This window comes from Pongo abelii, chromosome 21, assembly GCF_028885655.2.
Source record: "Pongo abelii isolate AG06213 chromosome 21, NHGRI_mPonAbe1-v2.0_pri, whole genome shotgun sequence".
In the NCBI taxonomy this organism is placed as follows: domain Eukaryota; kingdom Metazoa; phylum Chordata; class Mammalia; order Primates; family Hominidae; genus Pongo; species Pongo abelii.
In genome coordinates this window covers 19,966,415-19,988,278 of record NC_072006.2, presented here as the reverse complement: position 1 = coordinate 19,988,278, position 21,864 = coordinate 19,966,415, and the positions used below count along the sequence as shown (strand labels likewise).

Below are 21,864 nucleotides of genomic sequence, written 5' to 3'. Positions count from 1 at the left end.
AAAATGAAGTTGTAGACAACATGCTGCCCTCATCTGCCCACCCACCCCCACCCCACAGCTCAGGGACAAGCCAGATGCCTCCCCCAGAGAAGGCAGGTGCCTCCAAGCCTGCACATCCTGCTAGCTCCTGCCTACTGCTCACCAATGTTGGTTTTAGGCACACCTCTCAACCTCACTGAACCCTGATTTCAGCACGCATGTCATGGAGTTCCTATGAGATAATGCATGTAAGACAGCAATATTCACACCCGAGCAACATCAGAACCCAAGGCATCCCTCCCTTCCCTCTTCCTTTCACACCACAACCAAAGCCCAGGGGTCATTTCTTCCAAAAGACATCCTGCAGCTTCCCACTTCTTATTAGATTCCCAGCCGAGACCGCAGCACAGGTCACCACGGCCCCTCCCGGGTGATGGCAGCAGCATCCATGAGGAGCTGGAGGCCTCCTCAAAATGCAGATTCCTGAGCTTTGCCCCAGAGACTCTGACTGAGCAGGTGTGTGGTGGAACAGACAGTGTACATTTCTAGCAAGTGCCTAGAGGGTCCAGGACCACATCCTGGAAGCAAGGGTGCATGGCTCCAACGCTGAACCTGGCACACAGTAGGTGGTCAGCCAGTGTTACCCACCTCACTAACACTTTGATTACTACTGTTATGCTACTTCATGAACATATTTTTAGAATTAGCAAAATCTGCTGGGAAAGGTGTGTCTGTGTCTTTCCAGGTGTCCCTTGGCCTCTGGACCCCCAGCACCTGGAGAACTCAGGTTTCCAGCAGGGCACAACCAGCAGCAACTGCTCTGCAGGTGCCTCCTGGGGACTTTCACTGGCCTTACATCTCTAACCCTCAGCTAACCGCATACCCTGGAAATCATTTTAACATCATTGTATGGGTCAGGAAACAGAGGCATGGGAGAGCTGCCTGCTAAATGGGACCAGGCTACAACAGGACAAAAGAACATATTGGAGGTGCATAATTCTAGAGATGGCATCCCTCATTTTCTCTACTGCCCAATTTAATCAGACCACCATAAGATGTTGTTTTGTTTTTCTGTAATGGCTTGGCATGTTCCTTTGACTTCACTGAACAGTTATTTTGACAATGAGCAGACACAGCCTGTCAGTGAGTACACTGTGATATGATCTGAGATAAAAGGGAAAAAAAACCCAAAGTCACACTTAGATGTCAAAGATTTCCTTGTGAACGGCACTGAGGGCCTGGAGAGCCTCAGCTCCACCAACATGCTCTTTGCCCAGGTGCATCATCCCCTTGACCCAACAAGGCGGCAGGATGTGCTGGCCACTGCGGCAGAGAGGGCTCCGGGCTTCCCCATCTCCAGTCCTGGGCTTCGCACTCCCAGCTGGCCTCGCTTAGGAAAGCACTGATTTAATTTAGTGCAAGGATTCTCAGATTGCATCTGTTCTATTCTGTGCTACACTCTCTCCTTGGCAGCTGCCGGCTTCCCCACAATGGCCTGCTGGAGACCACGCGTCTGCAGTGTGGGCTGTAAACAGAATGCTCAGCAGCCTGGTAGCCGGCGGAGGCGTCCTGTGCAGGGCTGCTTGTTTCCAGGATCTGCAGCAGCTCCCAGAACCACCACTGCAGACTGAGGGGAGCTGCCTGGGATGGGAGTTCTGATTGGAGACGGATGCGGACACAGGCCCTGCAAAGGGGACTCACCTCCACAGGTATCTTTATAAAAGTGTCAGCACCTCTTCTCTGTTGTGGTTCTACCACAGTGAAATCCATTCTTAAAGCACACTGAAAAGGGAGGCTGCAGCCAGCGGCCCTGAGAGCTCCTCTCTATGCCCATAGTGAAGGCAACACCTACACCCACCCCCGAAAATGTTTCCACTTCACCTCCAAAAAATGTGATCAGAAGCCTCTATAGAAACTGCATTTCCCATTTGCAGCTAAACAAGTAATAGAAATCCTCTTCACTGTCTAATGTATCAAACACCATGAGTCCTCAGACCCAAGCCTGAGAGGCTCTTACTGTGTTCATAATAAAATTACTTTCTGAGAAAGACTGTAGACACAGTCTCTGCAGTTGTAGCCTTGCTCTTTATTATAATGGCGATCTTTTGGATAGAGACACTGTCCATACCTTGCCCTGCACCAGAGACCGGGGCTTCAATCCGAACACACGGAGTAGCAGAGACCACAGACACCACAAAGGACTGGTCTCTCCTTTGGCCACATAGGCAGCCTCTCCCTGTGGCCCCTTGCCATCTATCCAGGGCTTCCATCCACCCAGCACTCTGTGGCACTTTTACATGGATGCCTCAGTGGCTGGGCCCCATGAAGGTGGGTGTGTCCCTATCCTTCCCCACATGGAGATGACGCAGGGCTGGGGTGTACAAGGGAGGCTTCGGGGGTGCGTTTGATGTCACCTGTCCAGCTCTCCGGCCCAATCTCTCCTTCCCTTGCAAGACTGCTCTTGTCTGTTGGCAGCATCAGGGTGCAGTTTATGTGGCACAGCAGGCTCTGCCCACCATGGGCCTGTGCCCACACCCATTTCTCCAGCTCCTGTGTGTCCCAGTCCGGGACCTCACCCTGGAGCAGGGTTCACTCAAGCCTGCCTCCACTCCACAGCCACCAGGCCCTGCCAGACCCAGGAGTCAGGCTTCCCACCCCATGCTTATGATGATGGAGAAGGGGTTCTGTGGCATTTGTGGGACGAAGTCACAAGAGAAGCTCCGACAGACCCTCAAGATCAAAGCTGGGTCTGGAACAACTGCTCAGCCTAGCCCCGGCAGATCAACATTTCCCCACTGTGCCCCTCCAGCTACACCCCTGCCTGCAAAGGCTTCCGGACTTCTTGTGCCCTGTCAGGAAGCATTTGCCCTTAGGAGGACCTCAGGCCACCCACCACTCTCCCCTGCTCCTCCTTGGATGTCAGAAAGAGGGGCCAATCACCACTCAAGATGTGCAGGGGAAAACAGAAATCCCATAAAGGCAAGGCAGATTCTCCTCTCACTCATCCAACAAACCCAACCAATACAGAAGCTATCAAGAAGCAACTGCTGGGCTCAGCCAGGGAATCTGTTTCAGACGAAGGACTTGCCAGGCTCAGTTGTGTGCAGCCCTGGTCCTGAATCCTAGAAGCTGGAGAGGGACCCTCTGTGACTTCGAGGCATCTTCAGCCCTCTGTGAGAAGACCCCATGGGTGCCCGGCACCACCCCCACCCCGGGCCAGCAAAGGAATGCCCTTTCTCCCTGTTTTGGTTGGGCAGATAGCAATGGGCCGTGGTAATGCCGTCAGCTCACTCTGTAATTGGCAAGTAGAAATGTCTTTCTCTGATTAATAAAAATGTGAATATAGCTGATTTCTGAATGAGTACTCTGCACTTGCTAGAGAAAAATCTTTCTAAATATTTCAAAATGTAGGTTGCCTAAGGGGCAACAAACAGGATGCTCTGTAGTGAAAAAGGCTAGGAATCGAAACCTTTAGAAGCCTTATGCTGGGGAGGAACGGCAGATGTCATGCTGAGATGTGCCATTTCCACGAGCCCCAGGGCGTTCACCTGGGTCAGGTACATGGGGGCTGCTGTGGAACTGGAATCTATTTTACAGGAATGAGCCTTTAGCAAAGAAATCAGAACCCTACTTTTCTCCTCTCTCATTAAGTTCAACGTAGCCCACTGGGCATGGTGTTTCCCGGCACTGGGGTCACCCCACACACACAACCCCAGCACCTAAATGAAAGACAGCCTCCCAAAGGCCATGTGCCTTCTACCCAGCAGACACCAGCTTCAGTTCCAAAGCCTCTTCGGAATGCAGACCCACCTCTGCGAGGACACAGCTGCATCTGGGGTGAGGCAGCTGGAATGCCTCCTCCTGGCCCCAGGGTGCCCTGACTTCTCCCAGCCTATCCTCCAACTGGGCAAGTGCCGACCCAGCTGTAGCAGGAGCTGTCTGGGCTTCCTCGCTTCTCCTCCTTGGCTGGGATTGCCCCCCCCCACCCCCACCCTGTCAACACCTGCACACCACGTGCGACAGACCAAGGAGGCCTTACCTCATGGGACAAGTAGAAGGCTGCGATGCCCAGAGGCCAGAAGCAGCAGAGCATGGAGAAGACACTGAGGCCCAGGTGGTCTCGCGGGGGCATCATGAGGAAATTGTCCTCACTCTCTGTGTCACTCGAGTAGTCGCTCTGCAAGAGAGAACCAGCAGGACAGGACGGGAGAGAAGATTAATAAAGGAGTCATCCTGGGGTGTCCAGGGATGTGGGATGACCCCTGGCTGGCACAGGCCCTCCCCGGGAGGCAGCTGCAGTTGCTGATGTTGTTCGAGTCATCGTTACTGCTGCAAGTACACAGCCTCCCAGGAAGGGCGGCTGGGCCAAGGAAATGCTTGCCAAGAGCAGGAAGATAATAATGCCAAGTACGGGGCTCTTGGGTCACTGGGTTGCAGAAGAAATCCTACAGAAAGCAGTATTTCTAAGATTGCTGGGATGTGAGTGCCAGGATGGTGGGGACAAAGGATGGGACTGGGGACTTCACAGGGACTGCTTGTAGGGACTGCCTGCCCGGAAGCCACCTGCAGGACTGGCCCCGTTGCCACCATGCACTGTCGGTGTGTTCTGAGGATGGACTGGAGACTCTCAGAAGGCATAGTCCGGGCGCGTTTTTCTTTGTATTACGAGACTTCTCACTAGCGGACAAGGACAAGGCAAGGCTGATGTGGATCGATGGAGGACATTGTCCCCTGAATCTCTAAGTTTCTCTTGACTGTGAACTGAGTCAAGACACAGGTGGGGCCTGATTTCCACCTGGAGCACGAGGGCGGCTTCCTGAGGAGCAGAGGACGGCCCTGTGAGCCTCAGCTGTGCCCTTCTGCTCTGTGGCCTGGTGGCAGGGGCTGAGTGAGACTCTCCTGGGGATTCTGATGGAGAAGGTGTGTGCTGGGAGCAGGGAATCAGGGTGAAGCTGGGCACAGAAATTTACTTTTTAATTTTATATTTAAAAAAAGTGTTTTTTAGGTTCAGGGGTGCACGTGCAGGTTTGTTTTATAGGTAAACTCATGCCATGGGGGTTTGGTGCACAGATTATTTCATCACCCAGGTATAAGCCTAGTGTGCAGCAGTTATTCTTTCTGCTCCTTTCCCTCCTTCTACCCTCCAACCTCTGGTAGGCCCCAGTGTCTGTTCTTCTCTTTGCGTCCATGGGTCCTCATCATTCAGCTCCCACTTACAAGTGAGAACATGGGGTAGGTGGTTTGCGATTCCACAGTAATTTTTAAAAAGCAGCTCAGATGATTCCAATGCTGACCTAGCAAAGAGAACCACTGCCCCACCCTCCCCACAAAGGGCACGTGGCTCCTCCAGGAGGCTGAATGGCTGGGCCCTGCCTTGGTGTTTGTGCAGAGGGTGCCTCCTGGCTGTCATTCCACTGGCTGGGCTCTTTCCTCATCAAAATACGGAGCACTAACACCAACTCTTCCAAACGCTAGGGCCACCCTGCTTAGGCATTTGTCCTATACAAAGATGGAGCCCATCTTATTCCAGATATTGTTTCCTAGGAGAGTAGTGGCTCGCTTCCTCCTGGAGGAGGCCCTGGCTTCCTAGCTCTCTGCCAGCTGCCCAAGGTTGTTAAGCAGAGGCCTCCTGCCGCAAGCTGGAGCACTTTGAGAATGACTGGCAGTGCACAGCAGTGACAGGGCCATTTCTTCAGGGGCCTTCCGGACGGACCCTGTGAAGCCAGACAAAAGTGCAGGTGGGCCCACCCTGTGAGTGCAGCACTCGCGTGGCTGCGAGCCTGCTGCTCACCACTGATGCCTGAGCACCCCCAGACATTCCTCCTTACTAGCAGAAGCTGGGAAGGCCCACAGGTGACCACGGCCCCCTTTCCCATTTTTGTTAATTAAACACAGGTAAAACTGCCAATCAGAGCCTCTAATCACTGTGCAGCCAGCCGCGGGGCTGCAGTGAGACCTGAGGCTCCCTGGTACAGCATATTTTCATAGGATCAGTCCAACAATAAGGACTTCCCAGGTGGCCTCTCGTGGAGCTTGGGCTCACTGTTTACTCGCCTCCCAACAAGCCTGCAGGGCAGGGATCTGAAGTGCCACTCCACCAACAGGGCAAGCAACTTGCTCGGGCTACAGTGCCAGCTCCTGGCCTCGCCCCTCCTGCCGGGCACAGGTCGAGGAGTCGCTGCCTCTGCTGTGGTGGCTGCTTCTTGTGTCTGGGGCTGCAAAGCCTCTGTCCACGGAGCCAGGCTTATGAGATTTCTCTTCTCTTTATTCTGCACATTGGCCTCCATATGGTCTCCAAACAGTAAGGAGATATGAAAATTGCCATCATTATGGCTAAGGGGGAAAAAGGTGGAACAGCCCACAGAGATGCACAATTCATGCGGGAGTTGTGAGGCCCCAGCCTGTCCAGGTGGAGATGCTCACTTCCCAGGCTCAGGTGCTGGAGTCTGGAATCTGCAAAAAGGACGTGCGGTGGGAAGGACAAGCAGTGGGGAGGGTGTGCTGCGTGGAGGATGTGCAGGGGGGAGGATGTGCAGGGGTGAGGACATGCAGGGGGAAGGATGTGCAGGGGGAAGGATGTGAAGGGGTGAGGATGTGCAGGGTAAAGGGTGTGCAGCGGGGAGGGCATGCAGAAGGGAGGACATATGGAGGGAGGCCATGCAGGGGGGAGGCCGTGCAGGGGGAGGCCGTGCCGTGGGCCGTGGGGACAGCATGAGGGGGGAGGGCATGCAATGGGGAGGACGTGAAGGGGGGAGGATGTGCAGTGGGGAGGACATGTTGTGGGGAGGCCACGCAGGGGGGAGGACGTGAAAGAGGGAGGCCACACAGTGGAGAGGATGTGCAGGGGGTGGAGGACATGCAGGGGGGTGGGACATGCAATATGGAGACTGTGCAGAGGGGAAGATGTGCAGTGGGGAGGATGTGCAGTGCAGAGGACGTGAAGGGAGGAGGCTGTGCAGTTGGAAGGACTTGCAGGGGTGAGGACGTGCAGTGGGGAGGAAGTCCATTTGGGAGGATGTGCAAGATGGATCACATGCAACATGGAGGAAATGCAGTGGGGAGGATGTGCAGGGGGAGGACATGCAGCGTGGAGGCTGTGCAGTGGGGAGGATGTGCAGTATGATGGCATGTAGCATGGAGGCTGTGCAGTGTGGAAGGCTTGCCCCGTGGAATCTGGGTATCTGCCCAGCTCCACCTCATCACACACGGCCCTGTCGACTCCACTCTCCATCCCTCACTGAAGACATGTGGCTTCGGGGGTGTCAGAGAGCTGGTTTTGGAACTGCTGAGCTTCAGAAGGGGCTGTCTCTGCAGGAGATGGTCGGGAGGTCCAACCTGTGACAAACCAACCCATGTCCAAGACCCCTGAAAGCGGCAGAGCCAGGCTGGGGAATGGCCATTTCTCCAGTGCCCAGCTCAGCCCTTGATCTCAGGGAGCACGGCAGCCATGGGTCCCGACGTATCCTTGCAAAAAAACAAAAAATCTGCCTGTTTATTTATCTTTTAGTTTCTTTATTTTTAGTTTACAGATGGTGTTATTACTATCTTTATTGTCGTTGTCATTTCTGTTTTACAAAGGACAAAGCTGAGGCTCCAAGAGGTTAAAACACGTCCACTCACAAACCATCCTGTGAGTGGCTACTGGAGTCTCGAATCTCCGATGCCAACTGCGCACCCAGGGCTCTGAGCCGCGTGCTGGGTTTGCACATGGCTGCTTTGGCTGCACACAAACCCCACTTTGCCTCCATTGCTTCTCGTGAGAAGAGGAGGCATCTTCCTCCTCTCTCCCTGCCAGGACTCTGAAGACTCTGCTTCTTGCTAAGTCTGTCTCATGGTGGTGACGGAGAGGCCCATGGCAACAGTGAGGTTTTCCCGATCTTAGTCAGTGCTTGGGGAACCGTTGCCCTGGACCACATAGGCACTTGGAGGCATTGCCTTCCATCTTTAGAAATTGCTTTAGCATTACACAGTCCCCAAGAAGCAAAGATTTGCTTTCAGGGCACTCCTCCAGTCTTCACAGATTTTAATTTAGAAGCATAAAGGAATCACACTCTGTAAATTACCAAGCTGAGGCTAGATGACATCAAAATAATTTGTCAACTTTGACTGAAATAGATTTTAAAAACTCAGGGGTGGGCATGGTTGTTCACACCTGTTATCTCAGCATTTTGGGAGGCTGAGGTGGAAGGATCACTTGAGGTCAGGAGTTCGAGACCCGCCTGGGCAACATGGTGAAACACCGTCTCTACTAAAAAAATGTAAGTAGTTGAGCTTCGTGGTGCATGCCTGTCGTCTCAGCTACTTGGGAGGCTGAGGCAGAAGACTGCTTGAACCCTGGGAGTGGAGGTTGCAGTGAGCCAAGATCGCATCATTGCACTCCAGCTGGGGCAACAGAGTGAGGCTCCGTCTCAAAAAACAAACAAACAAACAAACAAAGCTCAGACAAATTACAGGGCAGAAAAAAACACCCCAGTTCTTTTCATTGTTCCTCTTCTGCCAGGAATGTTCTGGAGTATAAATGGTTGTGGGCATCACGCCACTCGAGAGGAAGGAGAGGAGACGAGGCTGGCCTAGGAGAGGCCACATGGATACCAACAAGCCAAGCAGAGAAATACACACAATCCCCAACACCAAGAAAGACTCATCACGCACTGCAGCTGTCTTAAAGAATCCTCTTCATGAGTCATTTAATCGGTACATCTGCGGACTGAAAACATTGCGAAGGAGTCTGCAATTCATGCAGAGGTCCCACATTTTTGAGCTAAAGCCAAGGCAGAGAAAGGCGGGTGCCCTCCAGGGCCGCCCATTCTACCGTGTCACCTGCCTGTTCTAGCCCAGTTTTCCTTACCTCCACGGAGAGGGAGGGCTCTCAGTTCCCTCGGGGTTTTCTTCCTGGGGATATTTTAACAAAATAATCATAGTGCAGGGCATGACACCAAATGTCTGCACATCACAATGTTCAGCATTCGTGGCAGCTTTGTGAGCAAGAGTGTGAGGCGCCTGTTTCAGGAGTGGGAAGCTGAACCACGCCCATGGCTCACTTCTCTGTGCTCACCAACTCTGGTGAGCATCTCACGCACCATCCAAGGGTGGCGGTCCCAATGGCCACATCTGCACTGAGGAGCCCAGCAGCCACTGGCCACGTGGAGCTGTGTCCGCTTAAAGTGCTCACAAGTACACACAACCAACACTGGTCCCTCAGTAACACCACATGCTCAGGAGCCACATGTGTCCCATGCCTGTCACATGGGACAGCACAGATGCAGAACGTTTCCACCACCTCAGAAGGTCCTATTGGACTGTGCCGTTCGTTGTATAGAGCACCTTTGACATAAGTGACTCCATCTTAGAAAAAGACTCCATCTTATATTTCACAGGGCAACAGAGTTTTTCAGCAGAGACCAGAGTTTTTTTGCCTGATCAATAAAGGCTGCATCCAACCAGACAAAGATTTAAACAAGCACATTCTGCCACTATTAGTCCTCACCAGAGGACTCTACAGCCATAAAAAGAGCAAGACTTCAGCAGCTCGAAAACAGTCGTTTTAATAGACACCATCTTGCCATCACTTGTGATAAGGGCCCAGCATCTGCCGCTGAAGGCTCCACCCATAGCAAAGACTCTTCCTCACAAGACACTGACCACTGACGGAGCACTTGGGCCAGGCCTGTGTATTCTTTTCATTCTCGCCACTCTCCCTGGACTGGAACACGAACCCCTTTTCCTATCCCTTTTCTCTTGATGTTAAATGTTACTTAGTTTGTTGTGGAATGTTTAATCTATAACATTTATATGTTGATTAAATATACTGTGATGTATGGTTTGCAATACTGACTGACGAGTGGCTCGGCTCAAGCCTGCATGCCCGCCGCTCTCACTCTCGAGGCAAGGGGAGGCACTAAGGAGAATAACTCCTGGGAACTCCAGGGAGCTCGTGGCCTTTATGATGGAGAATGCAGCATCAATAAAAAGCCTGACATTGTGGAAAGGCACACAAGTGAGTATCTGGTGATCTCTGACCTTGTGCTCACAGCTGTCTCGTGGGATGTGACCCTCTTAACTCTGGGCTTGGCGTCTTCCATCTGCAAGGAGCTCCCTGCTGCTCCTCCCACATGCGTGTGTGCCCTGCCTGCATCAGAGCCTGTGCACTTGCCGTCCCCTAAGCCAGGATGCACATGTGCCTAGCTTGCCCACTTCATTTGGGGCTTTTGCACAAATGCCACTTCTCATCAGAGCCTTCCCTACATAGCTGCAAAGCTGCCACCACCTTCCCAGACCCTCTATCCCCAGCCTGCTAGGGGCTTCTCTGCATTCACGTGATACTGATTTGTCTACTTTCTGACTCTCTTCCTTTTTCTTTTCTTTTTTTTTTTTTTTCTGAGACAGAGTCTTGCACTGTCTCCCAGCTGGACTGCAGTGGCGCGATTGGGGCTTGCTGCAACCTCCGCCTCCCGGGTTCAAGTGATTCTCCTGCCTCAGCCTCCAGAGTAGCTGGGATTACAGGTACGCGCCATCATGCCCGGCTAATTTTTGTATTTTTAGTAGACATGGGGTTTCACCATGTTAGCCAGGCTGGTCTCGAACTCCTGACCTCAAGTGATCCACCTGCCTGAGCCTCCCAAAGTGCTGGCATTACAGGCGTGAGCCATCACGCCCGTCCCGACTCCCTTCCTCTAAGCACCAGGAGGGCAGAAATCTGCACATTTTATCCAAAGCTGTATCCTAAGTGCCCAGAACAGTGACTGTCACATAGTAGGACTCACGCATATTTGCTGAATGAATGAGGGATTTGCCTGTAGCCTGAGCGAATATGAACAACACTAACTAAAGTGGTGAAGCCCCTACAATTTGCACAGAGGACAGTGGAGTAACCAGCAGCTCCACCTTCCTTTGGGCCTATCATTGCCCATGAATACTCTGCATTCAGCCCTGCTGCCTGACCTCTGATACTCTCTTCACCCTCTGAAATGCCTTCCTATGCTCTCCAGGGCGTACATCTTCACCATCATTTACATGTGCCTCCAGAGAATGGTTTCAAAGTTGGGTGAGAATGATGACTTGGCCATGCTCAAGGCTGTCTTATTTATGGTGGCTCCAGGGCAACTGAGGACAGAACCAAGGACAGCACCTGGGAAAGCTGTAGGCAGAGGACACAGCTCAAGCCCCCCTGCATCTACGGGAGGTGCACTCATGTTCTCTGGTCTTGGCAGACAGCCTGGAGCGAGACACCCTCTGTCCACATCACAGGTGTGTGGAAGTGGACCCGGCTGCCTTTGAGGCCTTCAGGCAAGAGCTTCCACTCCCACAGAAGGGAATGAGTCTTCGTGAGCCACGTGGGTGAGGCCCGTGTCTGAGATGTGAGCCATGGAGACCTTGCAGGGCCAGTGCTGGGGCCATCCTCCTGCACCTGCACCATCGGGGCAAGCCCCAGGGGTCCACTTGGGTCCCTCAGGGGTTTTCCGTGGGCTGCCTGGCTGTAGAAGACCCGACCCCTTCTGCCCATGTCAAACCATCCTCTCTGCACCAGGCTTCTTCAACATCTCGAGGCCCCTTGTTCTCTCCTTTACTCGAAGTCAGGTCACGTAAAAACCACAGACATCTCCTGAGGACCCCCAATGTGTGACGCACACAGGGCTCACACGTACACCGCTGTATGGAGATCTGGGGGTTCCAGAGTGCAGAGTCCTAGGAAACCATGTTTTCATATTTGAACACACATTGCCCTAAATTACTGACCAATCATCTTGGGTGTATGCTGTCATACTTTTAGTTTTTCCTCCTAGGCAGCAATTTTTTTTTGTAGAAAGAGGATATTTCACATACTGGTGTGAAACAAGCAAGAGCAAACTGAAAAAACCCCTCCACTTTAAAACTGCCTTTTAAAAAGCTTGTCTGCTGAGCAGGTTGTTACATTTGGATGGGTCAGGTGGAAAATTGAGGAAGGGTCTGGGAAGAGATCCATGGCTTTCTCAACAGAAGTGAGGATTTAGGAATCCTTATGGACGTCCATGCTGGATTGCTGAGAGATGGGATGGGGAGGAGGAGACAGGGGGCCACAGAGGTGTCAGGGCCTGAGGCACTGCTGAGGGTGGGGAACCAGTGCCCAGCCTGGGGGCAGGGCTGGGGAGTCCAGGGACGGGGGTGGTCATTACTCTTTAGCACATGGGTAGAGTTCATGTCTATTGACTCCCTTCCTATCAGCGCCAAGTGCTCAGATGCGATCTGTGAGTTCACAATTCAGGAGTCAACCACGAGAAGGGGCAAAGCAGATCTCAGAGCCCCGCCTTGACCCAGCTCCTTCCAGGTATGTGATGCCAGGGGAACATGCCCCCCGATCAACTGTCTTCCATCACACATCGCAACAGCCCAAAGCAGGTACAGCAGAAATGCTCAACAATCATCAGCCCCAAACTAGAGCTTGGAACCATCATAAGAAAATGAAATCATGGGCAATGTCGTTAAAATGTCAACTGTATTTCACTCTTTATTCTAATTCCTAAAATCTGAGAATTCAGTTATTCTTTGTTAATCAGCTCTCCATTACCCAGATAATTCAACCAACAAAAACACCAGATTTTCTAGTAAATATGTATTTCTAATTGCAACATATTAGATTTTGCTGTAGTCACAAGGATATATGTACCTTTGTGCCCCTGAAAATGGGGAAAACATGCCTTCTGCCATCAGTGGTGGGCCTGGTCTAACCATTTGGTCTCCACTTGGTTTTTGAGGGACGTCACGGAGCACAAGACAATGTGGGTAGCGATGCCATGTGTCACTGAAGGAGAGGGACTTTCATGCTGTCGCCGATGCAGTGGTTTCTCACTGTGCTCTTCAGGGCCTGGGGCCTCCATGAAAGGGCAAGTGGTGGTGGATGCCTCAGAGTCCCTGAACCTGCCCAGGCCCAAACAGCTCAGACTTTTCCTGTTTTGCATGTTGGCTTCCCAGGCAATCTTTTCTAAAACAAATGGATCTCAGCTAAAATAAATAAATTAATGTATAATGTTCAAAAATGAGCGAGTCAATGCATCATTCAGAAGTAAACAGATTTTTCCTCCTAGTAGTATCTAGTCCAATATTCCTAAATCATTTTATATTCTTTGAGGAGGGAGGTATTTTTAGAAGAAAATAATCCAGTTAGGTGCATAAAATATGAAACTTTTCCATACAGAAAAATATATTAACCTCACAAGATAAATTAAATAAAACACAAGTGCTTTGCATGTCCTAGAACAAATGAGATGAAGTTCCCATTGTGAGCGTTTGGGGCCTGACTGCTGTAAATGAGGTGCACACCGCGCTGCAGCCCTTGGAGGTCAGGACTGACCTTTTCTCTTTTGGAGGCTCCCACTTTGATTCTGGGGCAGGAGTAGATGCTTGCAAATATCTGAAGATTATTTGCAAACAGACTCTCTGGGAATAAATGAATGTTCAGTGTGTTTGGGCAGAACGGTTGAAGCTGACCAGATCTGCCTTAATGGATCACCTCCATCCTATTTCTTTAAATTTTGTTTTCTTCCTTTGGGATGGGTGCTTTAGGTCTTAGCTCCTAGCATATCCCCATGAAGACTCAATTCCCATCATCAATAGACATGATTAGTGGGACACCTGAACTCCCTTTCAAAAACGTTCAGCTCTTTGAGGCAGGGATGGGGTCCTGGAAGGCAAACTTTGGGAAGAAAGCCCTTGTAAGGCTGCATTCTGCATTCACTTGTGTCAGACAAAAACCTCACCAGAAGTAATGGGATGAGGCTGGGGAAGCACATCCAGGGTTTCTCTGGCAATATCTACCGTGCTCCAGGGAAACAAGCATTCATTCACAAAGGGAAGTTGTCAAAACAGAACTGTCTCTGTTAATGGCTGTTTGTCCTGTGTAAAGCGCAAATGTATTTCTCCTCTGAGAAGTTTCTGATTAGCACCTAACGATGGCCCTAGGGATCTGTAATGTTCTGGAAGCAGGAGCCGAATGAAATGAAATTCATTAAGATTCACCTCTGTATGTAGCTCCTGGTTTGTCTTTGTGAAGGTAATGGTGTTGTACACCGCACTTCAGGTTTTATGATGTGATAAGACATATCATTATATTAGAGGACTGGTTTTCCATATTCCTGCATTAATTGAAATACTTGTCTTTTAACTAGCTATAGGCATTTAATCCAATGGTTAGAGTAGGATAAGAAGTTCCTTCATTGAGTCCACCCATCAGGCTAAGTTCTTCCTGTGGCCTGGAAGTGCTCAGTGGCCTAGGAGGGCAGCTTTAGCAAATGCATTATTTTTATTTATTTATTTATTTATTTATTTATTTATTTATTTATTTATTTTAGAGACAGAGTCTAGCTCTGTCGCTCATGCTGGAATGCAGTGGCGCAATCTCGGCTCACTGCAACCTCCACCTCTCGGGTTGAAGCAATTCTCCTGCTTCAGCCTCCTGAGTAGCTGAGACTACAGATGCATGCCACCATGCCTGGCTAATTTTTTTTTTTTTAAGTTTTTAATAGAGACGGGGTTTCACCGTGTTGCCCAGGCTGGTCTCAAACTCCTGAGCTCAGGCAATCTGCCCGCCTTGGCCTCCCAAGGTGCTAGGATTACAGGTGTGAGCCACGCGCCCGGCCTAACAAACACATTCTTGAGGCCTGGCTCCTAGAAGCAGGAGCTTGAGTAAAGGATTCAGGTGCAATTGCTTTTTTGGGAGGTGATCTCAGCAAAGATGATGGGGAAGAGAAGTGGGAGCCTGGAGGCTACTCCTGTTGGGACCTTGAGGAAATCAGTGTAAGATGCATTCTGAGTTATCTCTCTGGAATAAACTGACCCTGGTCTCCTGGGGGCAGAGATTCTCCCACCCTTTGCAGGGCAGACTTCAGGTCTTCAGAGAAAGTTCAGGCCCAGGGGTGTCTCAGGCAAGGGTAATACCTGAGAAGGTATGGGGTAAGGGGAGCTGAGAGCACCTGCTGCAGAGCCTGTGGAGGAACTGGGGGTTGCTGGATACCCCCATTACTGCCCTGGGGCAGCCCTATGTGGAACACGACCATGAGACTCCAGGACACTTGAGAGGAGGTGACAGACACATGATGAATACGTCATGCAGGATGAGAAACCTCATCACCGCTGCCAAACAGATGGGTGCAATGAACAGATGCATACCTTGGTCTTCAATGGCAAGGTGGGCCAAAGCTTTCTAGGATTTGGTGTGAAAGATCACTACGTGATTCAGGTCAAAGTTACCAGGGCGCGGCAGGCCATCAGTGTAAGCTGGAGATTATACTGTTTTTTCCTTCTTTTTCATTCTCGTATGTTTTTATTTTCACAGTGTGGATATAATTTGTGTTGTACACTGGACTTTGGGTCTTGTGAAGAAGGGTCTGACAGCCCCTGACTCATTAAAGGACTTGGGTGCAGGGAGAGCAGCACAGGCAAAGCTGGGGGTAGGGAGTGAGCATCACACACACAGGACTGTGGAGAGCCAGACCACTTCTCCCTGCTTGAACAAAACCGAGCTCATCCCACATCAACCTACGTGACTGGGAAATAAATAGGGATGCAGCCTTCTATGACCCATCCAGAAGGGCTGGTTTCATAGCTGAATGTCAAGTTATCATTGCCTGTTGATCCAGTTACTAAATGAGTACCTCTGCTTACAATGTACGTTGCTTGCATGGTAATTCTCACTTGCGCCACAGGAATGCTCTTCACAGGATGCTCACTCTCAAAAGCAGAACAGACCCATCGCCAGGAGCCAGAAGGAACTTACAGCAGAGCAGTGGGTAAAACTTCAGACTAATGAGGGTCAGGACGGGGGCTGGGAGGTGGAGGAGGCTGATAGAGTGCCAATCCTCCCTGGAACAGAGGGCAAGCTTGGAGGAACCTGACATCCATCCATCCACACTACCCATCTGAATCATCTCTGAGCTTCTTATGAGCACCAAGAATGATTTCTCCATTTTTCCTCTGTATATCTCACCCTTCCTCCATCCTTAACCCCTGGAAACCACTGCACTATCAGTTGTTACAGTTTCATCTTTTCAAAAATGGCATGGGAATGGAAAGATACAGTATACAATGTTTTGAGTCTGGCCTTTTCCACTCTTGAGATCCATCCAGCTTGCTCTGGCAGGGGTGCATATGAACACAACTACATTTCTTCCTTTAAGAGGCCAGTGGCCATCTCTACTCCCCATATCCTGCCCAACCCTGTCCTCCACCCAAGGGCACCAGAAGCTTCTTCGGCTTGAATGAGAACCACCTTACTCCAGAGTAGGAAGAATGTGGGTCTCCCACCTGACCAGTCGCTCCACGCTCTCAAGAGTTCCAAGCAGTGGCCAAAGTCACCAGCCCTCTGCAGTGGGAGAGCCTTAAATCTGCATCTCCCATCTCTGCAACAACAAGAGCCAGCTGCCGAAGGCGTGGGACAGGAGAACCCTGAGTTCATGTGATTCCAGGAGCCTCCCGCCCAGTCTCTCTGAGCTCCCCTGGCTGGCCCCCTGGCCACATCCCCTCATGCCAGAATGCGACTGTGATTCAGCTGGGCTGCCCTAGGTTGCAAGGATTTGAGTATTTTCCAAACTAAGTCTTACTGAAACACCAGGGGTTAGGTCTAGGTCCTGCTGCTCGCCACACAGAAAGCCAATGACTGACACAAGGAGTATTGCCAAGGAAGAAGGCTTTAATTCAGTGCTACAGCTGAGGAGATGGGAGCTCAGTCTCAAATCCATCTCCCTGACCCACTAAAATTAGGGGTTTATATAGCAGAGAAGAAATGTAACAGTGTGTAAGAAAATAGGAACCAGGGAGGCCTAAGGAAGCAATCAAGTGATGAATGAGGGGTCTGGTATCTCCTTCTCTGGATACAGTGATCTGGTAAGTTCCAGTTCTTTGATAATTTTTTTGGGTTGAAAGGCCTGAAGGTCCTTTCTTGAAGAAGGAACTCAGATAAAACAAATGTAAGTTTCAAGCTTTAAGATCAGAAGGGTCAATGTCTGTTTCTTCAAAAAAACTGTCTATGGGTCAATTTCAAAATGTTGCCTCTGTGTAAAACCGAATTATAGTAAACCTCTGGTTATTTATTAAGGGATGGGCTGGGGTGTTCTAGGTAATTGGACATTAGCTATTTTTAATAATCACTAATTTCCTTTTTTTCTTCACTGTTCTAAAATGTTCTGCTTTGTTGAAAGAAAAGCATGTATTTAAGTGATATTTTTAGTTACAGTTTAAAGACTACAGAAAGAATATTCAAATTCATTAAACACGACTTCATACAATATAAATGTATATCTATGTGTATATATGTATAAGTTATATATATACACTTTGAAATATTGTGTGTGTGTGTATATATATATGCACTTTGAAATAATTTTGGACTTACATAAAATTTTCAAAAATAGAACAGAGTTCCTGTAGGAACTGCAAAGATAGAACAGAGAGTTCCCATATACCCTTGCTTGCCTCTTACATAACCATAATGCAATGATCAAAACCCAGAAAATGACATTGGTATAACACTTCTGACTAAGCCACAGACCTTAATCGGATTTCACCAGTGTATCTGTGCCTCATTCTTGTGCGTGTGTGTTTGCAGTATATAGTTCTATGGATTTTGTTGCATGTATAGATTTATGCAACCACTCCAACAGCCAAGATACAGAAAAGCTTCATCACTTCCAAAGAACTCCTTCATTTTTCCTTTTCATATCTCACCTTTCCCCATCTTTAACCCCTTGCAATCACTGCACTGCTGTTGGTTGTTACAGTTTCGTCTTTTCGAGCAGGCACAGGAATGGAAACATACAGTATATCAACCTTTTGAGGCTGACCATTTCCACTGGCACAATACCCTCGAGATCCAGGTTGCTGGGTATATCCATAGTTCATTCATTTTTTTCCTGAGTAATAGTCCATAATAAGTAACGCAATGAGTTTAATCCATTCATCCAAAAATGAAGAGCATTTGCTTTTCCAATTGTGAGTTATTAGAAATACATGTTATAGACATATATGTATGGGTTTTTTGTGAATGTAAGGTTTTATTTCCTTAGCACAAATACCTTGGAGTAGGATTGCTGGGTCATATGGTGTTTGAAACTGATAGTGTTTTCCAGAGTTGCTGTTCCAGTTTGCATTCCCACTGGCAATGCATGAGAGTTCCAGTTACTTTGCATCCCTGCCAGTACCTAGTATTTTCAATATTTTGGATTTTAGCTATTCTGAGGTGTGCAGTGGTATATAATCTTGGTTTTAGTCTGCATTTCCCTGATGGCTAATGATGTCAAATATCTTTCTTGTGTGCTTATTTGCCATTTATATATTCCCTTTCATGAAGTGTCTGTTCAAATATTTTGCCTATTTTTAAATTAGATGGTTGCGATTTCTTACATTTAAATTTAAGAGATAATTTTTCTGTATTCTGGATACAAACTGTCAGATATGCAATTTACAAATATTTTTCTCCCATTGTGTAGCTTGTTTTTTCATCATTTGACAGTGTTTTTTGCAGAGCAAAAGTTTTTAATTTTGATTAAGTAAAATTTGTCTATTCTTTCTTTTATAGATTGTTTTTCTGATGTCATAGCTAAGAACTCTTCACCTTACCCTAGGTTACAGAGATTTTCTGTTTTCTTCTAAAAGCTTTATAGCTAAGCACTTTACATTTAAATGTGATGGCCCATATATTTTCAGAGCAGTGTTGCTACACATTTGTTCAGTAAATTAACTCTGCCAGAAGAAGATTTTGCCTGTCGATATAAACTCTATAATATTATAAAATACAATACTGAAATTGGTATATGACCATTTTCAAACAGCAGATTAAAAGTGGACAAGTCAACAAATGGTGCAGAGAAGACATCTTTTTTACTCCTGGCATCAACCTGCACTTCAAATAGATACAACAGACAGAACACTTAAAAGAATTATATAGTGAATGTTCACATATTCATCACTTAGGTACTACAACTAGCATCTTTACCGCACCAACTTTATCATTATTCCTGCATCTGTTCATCCTCCTATCCACCCATCGCTTCATCTTATCTTTTTTGATCCATGTCAGAGTGAGTTGCACACAGCAGGACACTCCCCCTAAACACTTCAGCATCACACCGTTAACTGGGGTTCAGTATTTGTGTGCACTTTTTTTCTGGGGTAAACTTTACAAAAATTGATTTTTAATAGAAAGCTGGGGTTTTTGGTTTTGATTTAGATAATTTGGATCCACTTGACCTTAAGATACAGGTTAGTCAGTATAATAGAATAGAAAAAGCATGAGATTTGGAGTTAAATTTTGACCTACCCCTTCCTAGCTGAGACCCTTGGGCAAGTCACCAATGTCCTTGGGCTGGGTTGCCCCAGGGCTCACTCAGGGGCTTCAACACTCCTGATGCCCAGGTCCCTGATGCTCTCTCTGGGCATGCGGAACTTTATAAGTGAATTAATCATATGTGATTCTAACATAAGATCAGATGGAAAACTAGCAGCTGGAACCTCAGATTCATCACATGTAAAACAGGGATGCCACCCCTTTGAGCGAGGAAAAGCACTAGACATGGACACACAAGTCACTCTCCTGTCACACACTGCTTGGATTTGAATATTTTCTTCTTGCCTTTTTGGTCACATATAGAAATTCTCCTCCTGTGGTGAAATCACAGTAAAGACTAAGGAGGGGGAACAGTTTTCAGTTTGCAGAAATTCCAGCAGTCCCTGACTCATTTATTGAGTTCGTATTTCCGACACCAAAAGGTGTCATGTCACTTGCAATGGGCTGGCTCTTGAGGGACATGTGCACTTTCTGTCTCCTCACATAGGGTGGGACAATTTCCCCAGGTTGGTGTGATGAGCTAGCAGATGTGAATTCCACCATGCCCCCAGAGTCCCTCAGGCCTTCAGAACTGGTTATGGACGTGCACCATCTCTGAGAAGCCCAGCTGATGAGTGGAGGTGGTGACATGTATGAACAGGGGGCACAGGACCACCTTCGGTTCAGGTGAACACATTTATGCAGAAGTGAATCTTCCAAAAGAGGACTGCAAGAAAATGTTGTCTCCTGCCTTTCTTCGGCCCTAATTGTTACATTAAATGCTGTGATTACCTCTTGCCTTGACCTCAGATAGCACATTTTGTGTGCTTATGTGAATACATAAAGTCCTCATTCCTCACGTTTTGGAAATCTTGTCTGCTGCTTACAGATCCATGGAGGTGATCAGGACAATGTGCGCCATGCCTCTCATTGGTTTGGCCGCTGGCTTTTCAAAACTCCCCTCAAGGTTAGTATCATTTTTATCTCAGTTTCTGATCCCCCAGACATTGAAGTCCTGTGTGGTCAGACTTGACTCCAGGTGTTATGAGAAGGGAATAAAAATGAGAGGATGACAGACACCTCCCGAGGTCACCAGCCCTAGGAGTCTGATATTCTCACACCTCTCCACAGCCCACGTTCACGACAGACAGATGGGGCTGCTACAAGGGGACCACTCCAGCTGAAACAAAATGGTCCATTCTGCTAACCAGGGAAAGGAAAGGGAAAGGGAAAGGAATAGTCCCTTTTATGAGCACATTTATTTCTTTCAAGTCATTACCTGAAACAAAAAGAAAGCACATGCCTCCAGCAGCTACAGTGCAATGATGTCCCCTACTTCTCCCACAAAACTGGACCAGCTGCTGCATTTCTTTTTCTTTCTTTCTTTTTGAGACAGACTCTCCCTCTGTCGCCCAGGTTGGAGTGCAATGGCGCGATCTCAACTCACTGCAACCTCCGCCTCCCGGATTCCAGCAATTCTCCTACTTCAGCCTCCCAAGTAGCTGGGATTACAGGCACCTGCCATCACCCATCACGTCTGGCTAATTTTTATATTTTTAGTAGAGACAGGGTTTCATCATGTTGGCCAGGCTGGTCTCAAACCCCTGACCTCAGGTGATCCTCCTGCCTCGGCCTCCCAAAGTGCTGTGATTACAGGCGTGAGCCACCACGCCTGGCCCAGCATTTCTAGCAGCTGCAGACACAGTGGAGAGGATGGTGCCTCCATCATACGCACATCACATGGGCCGAGTGGGAAGCCCAGTGTGGCTCTCCGTCTCTCCCGCCCATCCTGGAAGGAGCCTCCGGAGTTTTCAGGGAGGCAGTAGGCAGATGCCACCAGGTGAGCACAGGCCCTGCTGGATGGACTCCATATGGGGCAGGAGTTAGAGGGGCGGTGCTTGGAAGCTGAGACTTGCAGGGAAGTCTCCAGAAAGGAGGAGGTTGGAGGCTCTGCTCCACACCACACAGGTCAGAGCGCCTCTGGGCTCTCCTTTTCTAGGCTCTTTTCAAGAGGGCCCCGGAGTGATGGGGGACCCAGGAGAGTGGCTTACCATCCTGGGGAGAGTGGAGATGCTGGGGGTGTCCTTCAGAGAGGGCTCCCTTGGACAGGAAGTGCAGATGTGAGAGTTGTCTTCACTGGACAGGCCATCCTTAAAATGAGACAGCCAGGTGGGAGGGGGCCCTGGAAAAACTCCAACCAGCCTGCACACTGGAAAGAGTGTGCACCGATGTGGAGCCACAGAAGTTTGTGCTGTTTACTCTGCCTGAGTGGAACCTGGGATTCGAACTGTCAGGCGGGAAGCACTCTAGCAGGGACTCTGGGCTTCTGGAGAGTCCCTGTTTCCTCCTTTTCTTCCTTTTTACTCAATAAAACCCTGCTTTACTCACCCTTCAAACCATCTGCAAGCCTGAATTTTCATGGCTGTGAGACAGACAAGGAACCTGTCTTTAGCTGAACTAAGGAAAAGTCCAGCAACAAGAAGAGGGCAGGTGTGATCTTGGGGCTTCCATGAGGAGCTACAAGGGGTCAGGCCATGTGGCTAGAGAAGGGTTATGCTCCCAGGAAAGGTCAGTCTCGTGCCTCCTCTGTCCCT

General features: G+C 49.1%; 1 protein-coding gene across 6 annotated transcripts in view; it reads right to left on the bottom strand.

Moving 5' to 3' along the window:
• Positions 1–21,864, bottom strand: part of SYNDIG1 (synapse differentiation inducing 1) — a 206,034-nt gene that overhangs the window by 83,790 nt on the left and 100,380 nt on the right. For 5 of the 6 annotated variants that reach the window (XM_024239164.3, XM_054541650.2, XM_054541649.2 and 2 more), the window contains exon 3: positions 4,019–4,156. The exons of the other annotated variant lie outside the window; for it this stretch is intronic. In XM_024239164.3, coding sequence (XP_024094932.1) covers positions 4,019–4,156 — 138 coding nt within the window. The remainder of the gene's footprint in view (positions 1–4,018; positions 4,157–21,864) is intronic. 6 annotated transcript variants of the gene reach the window in all.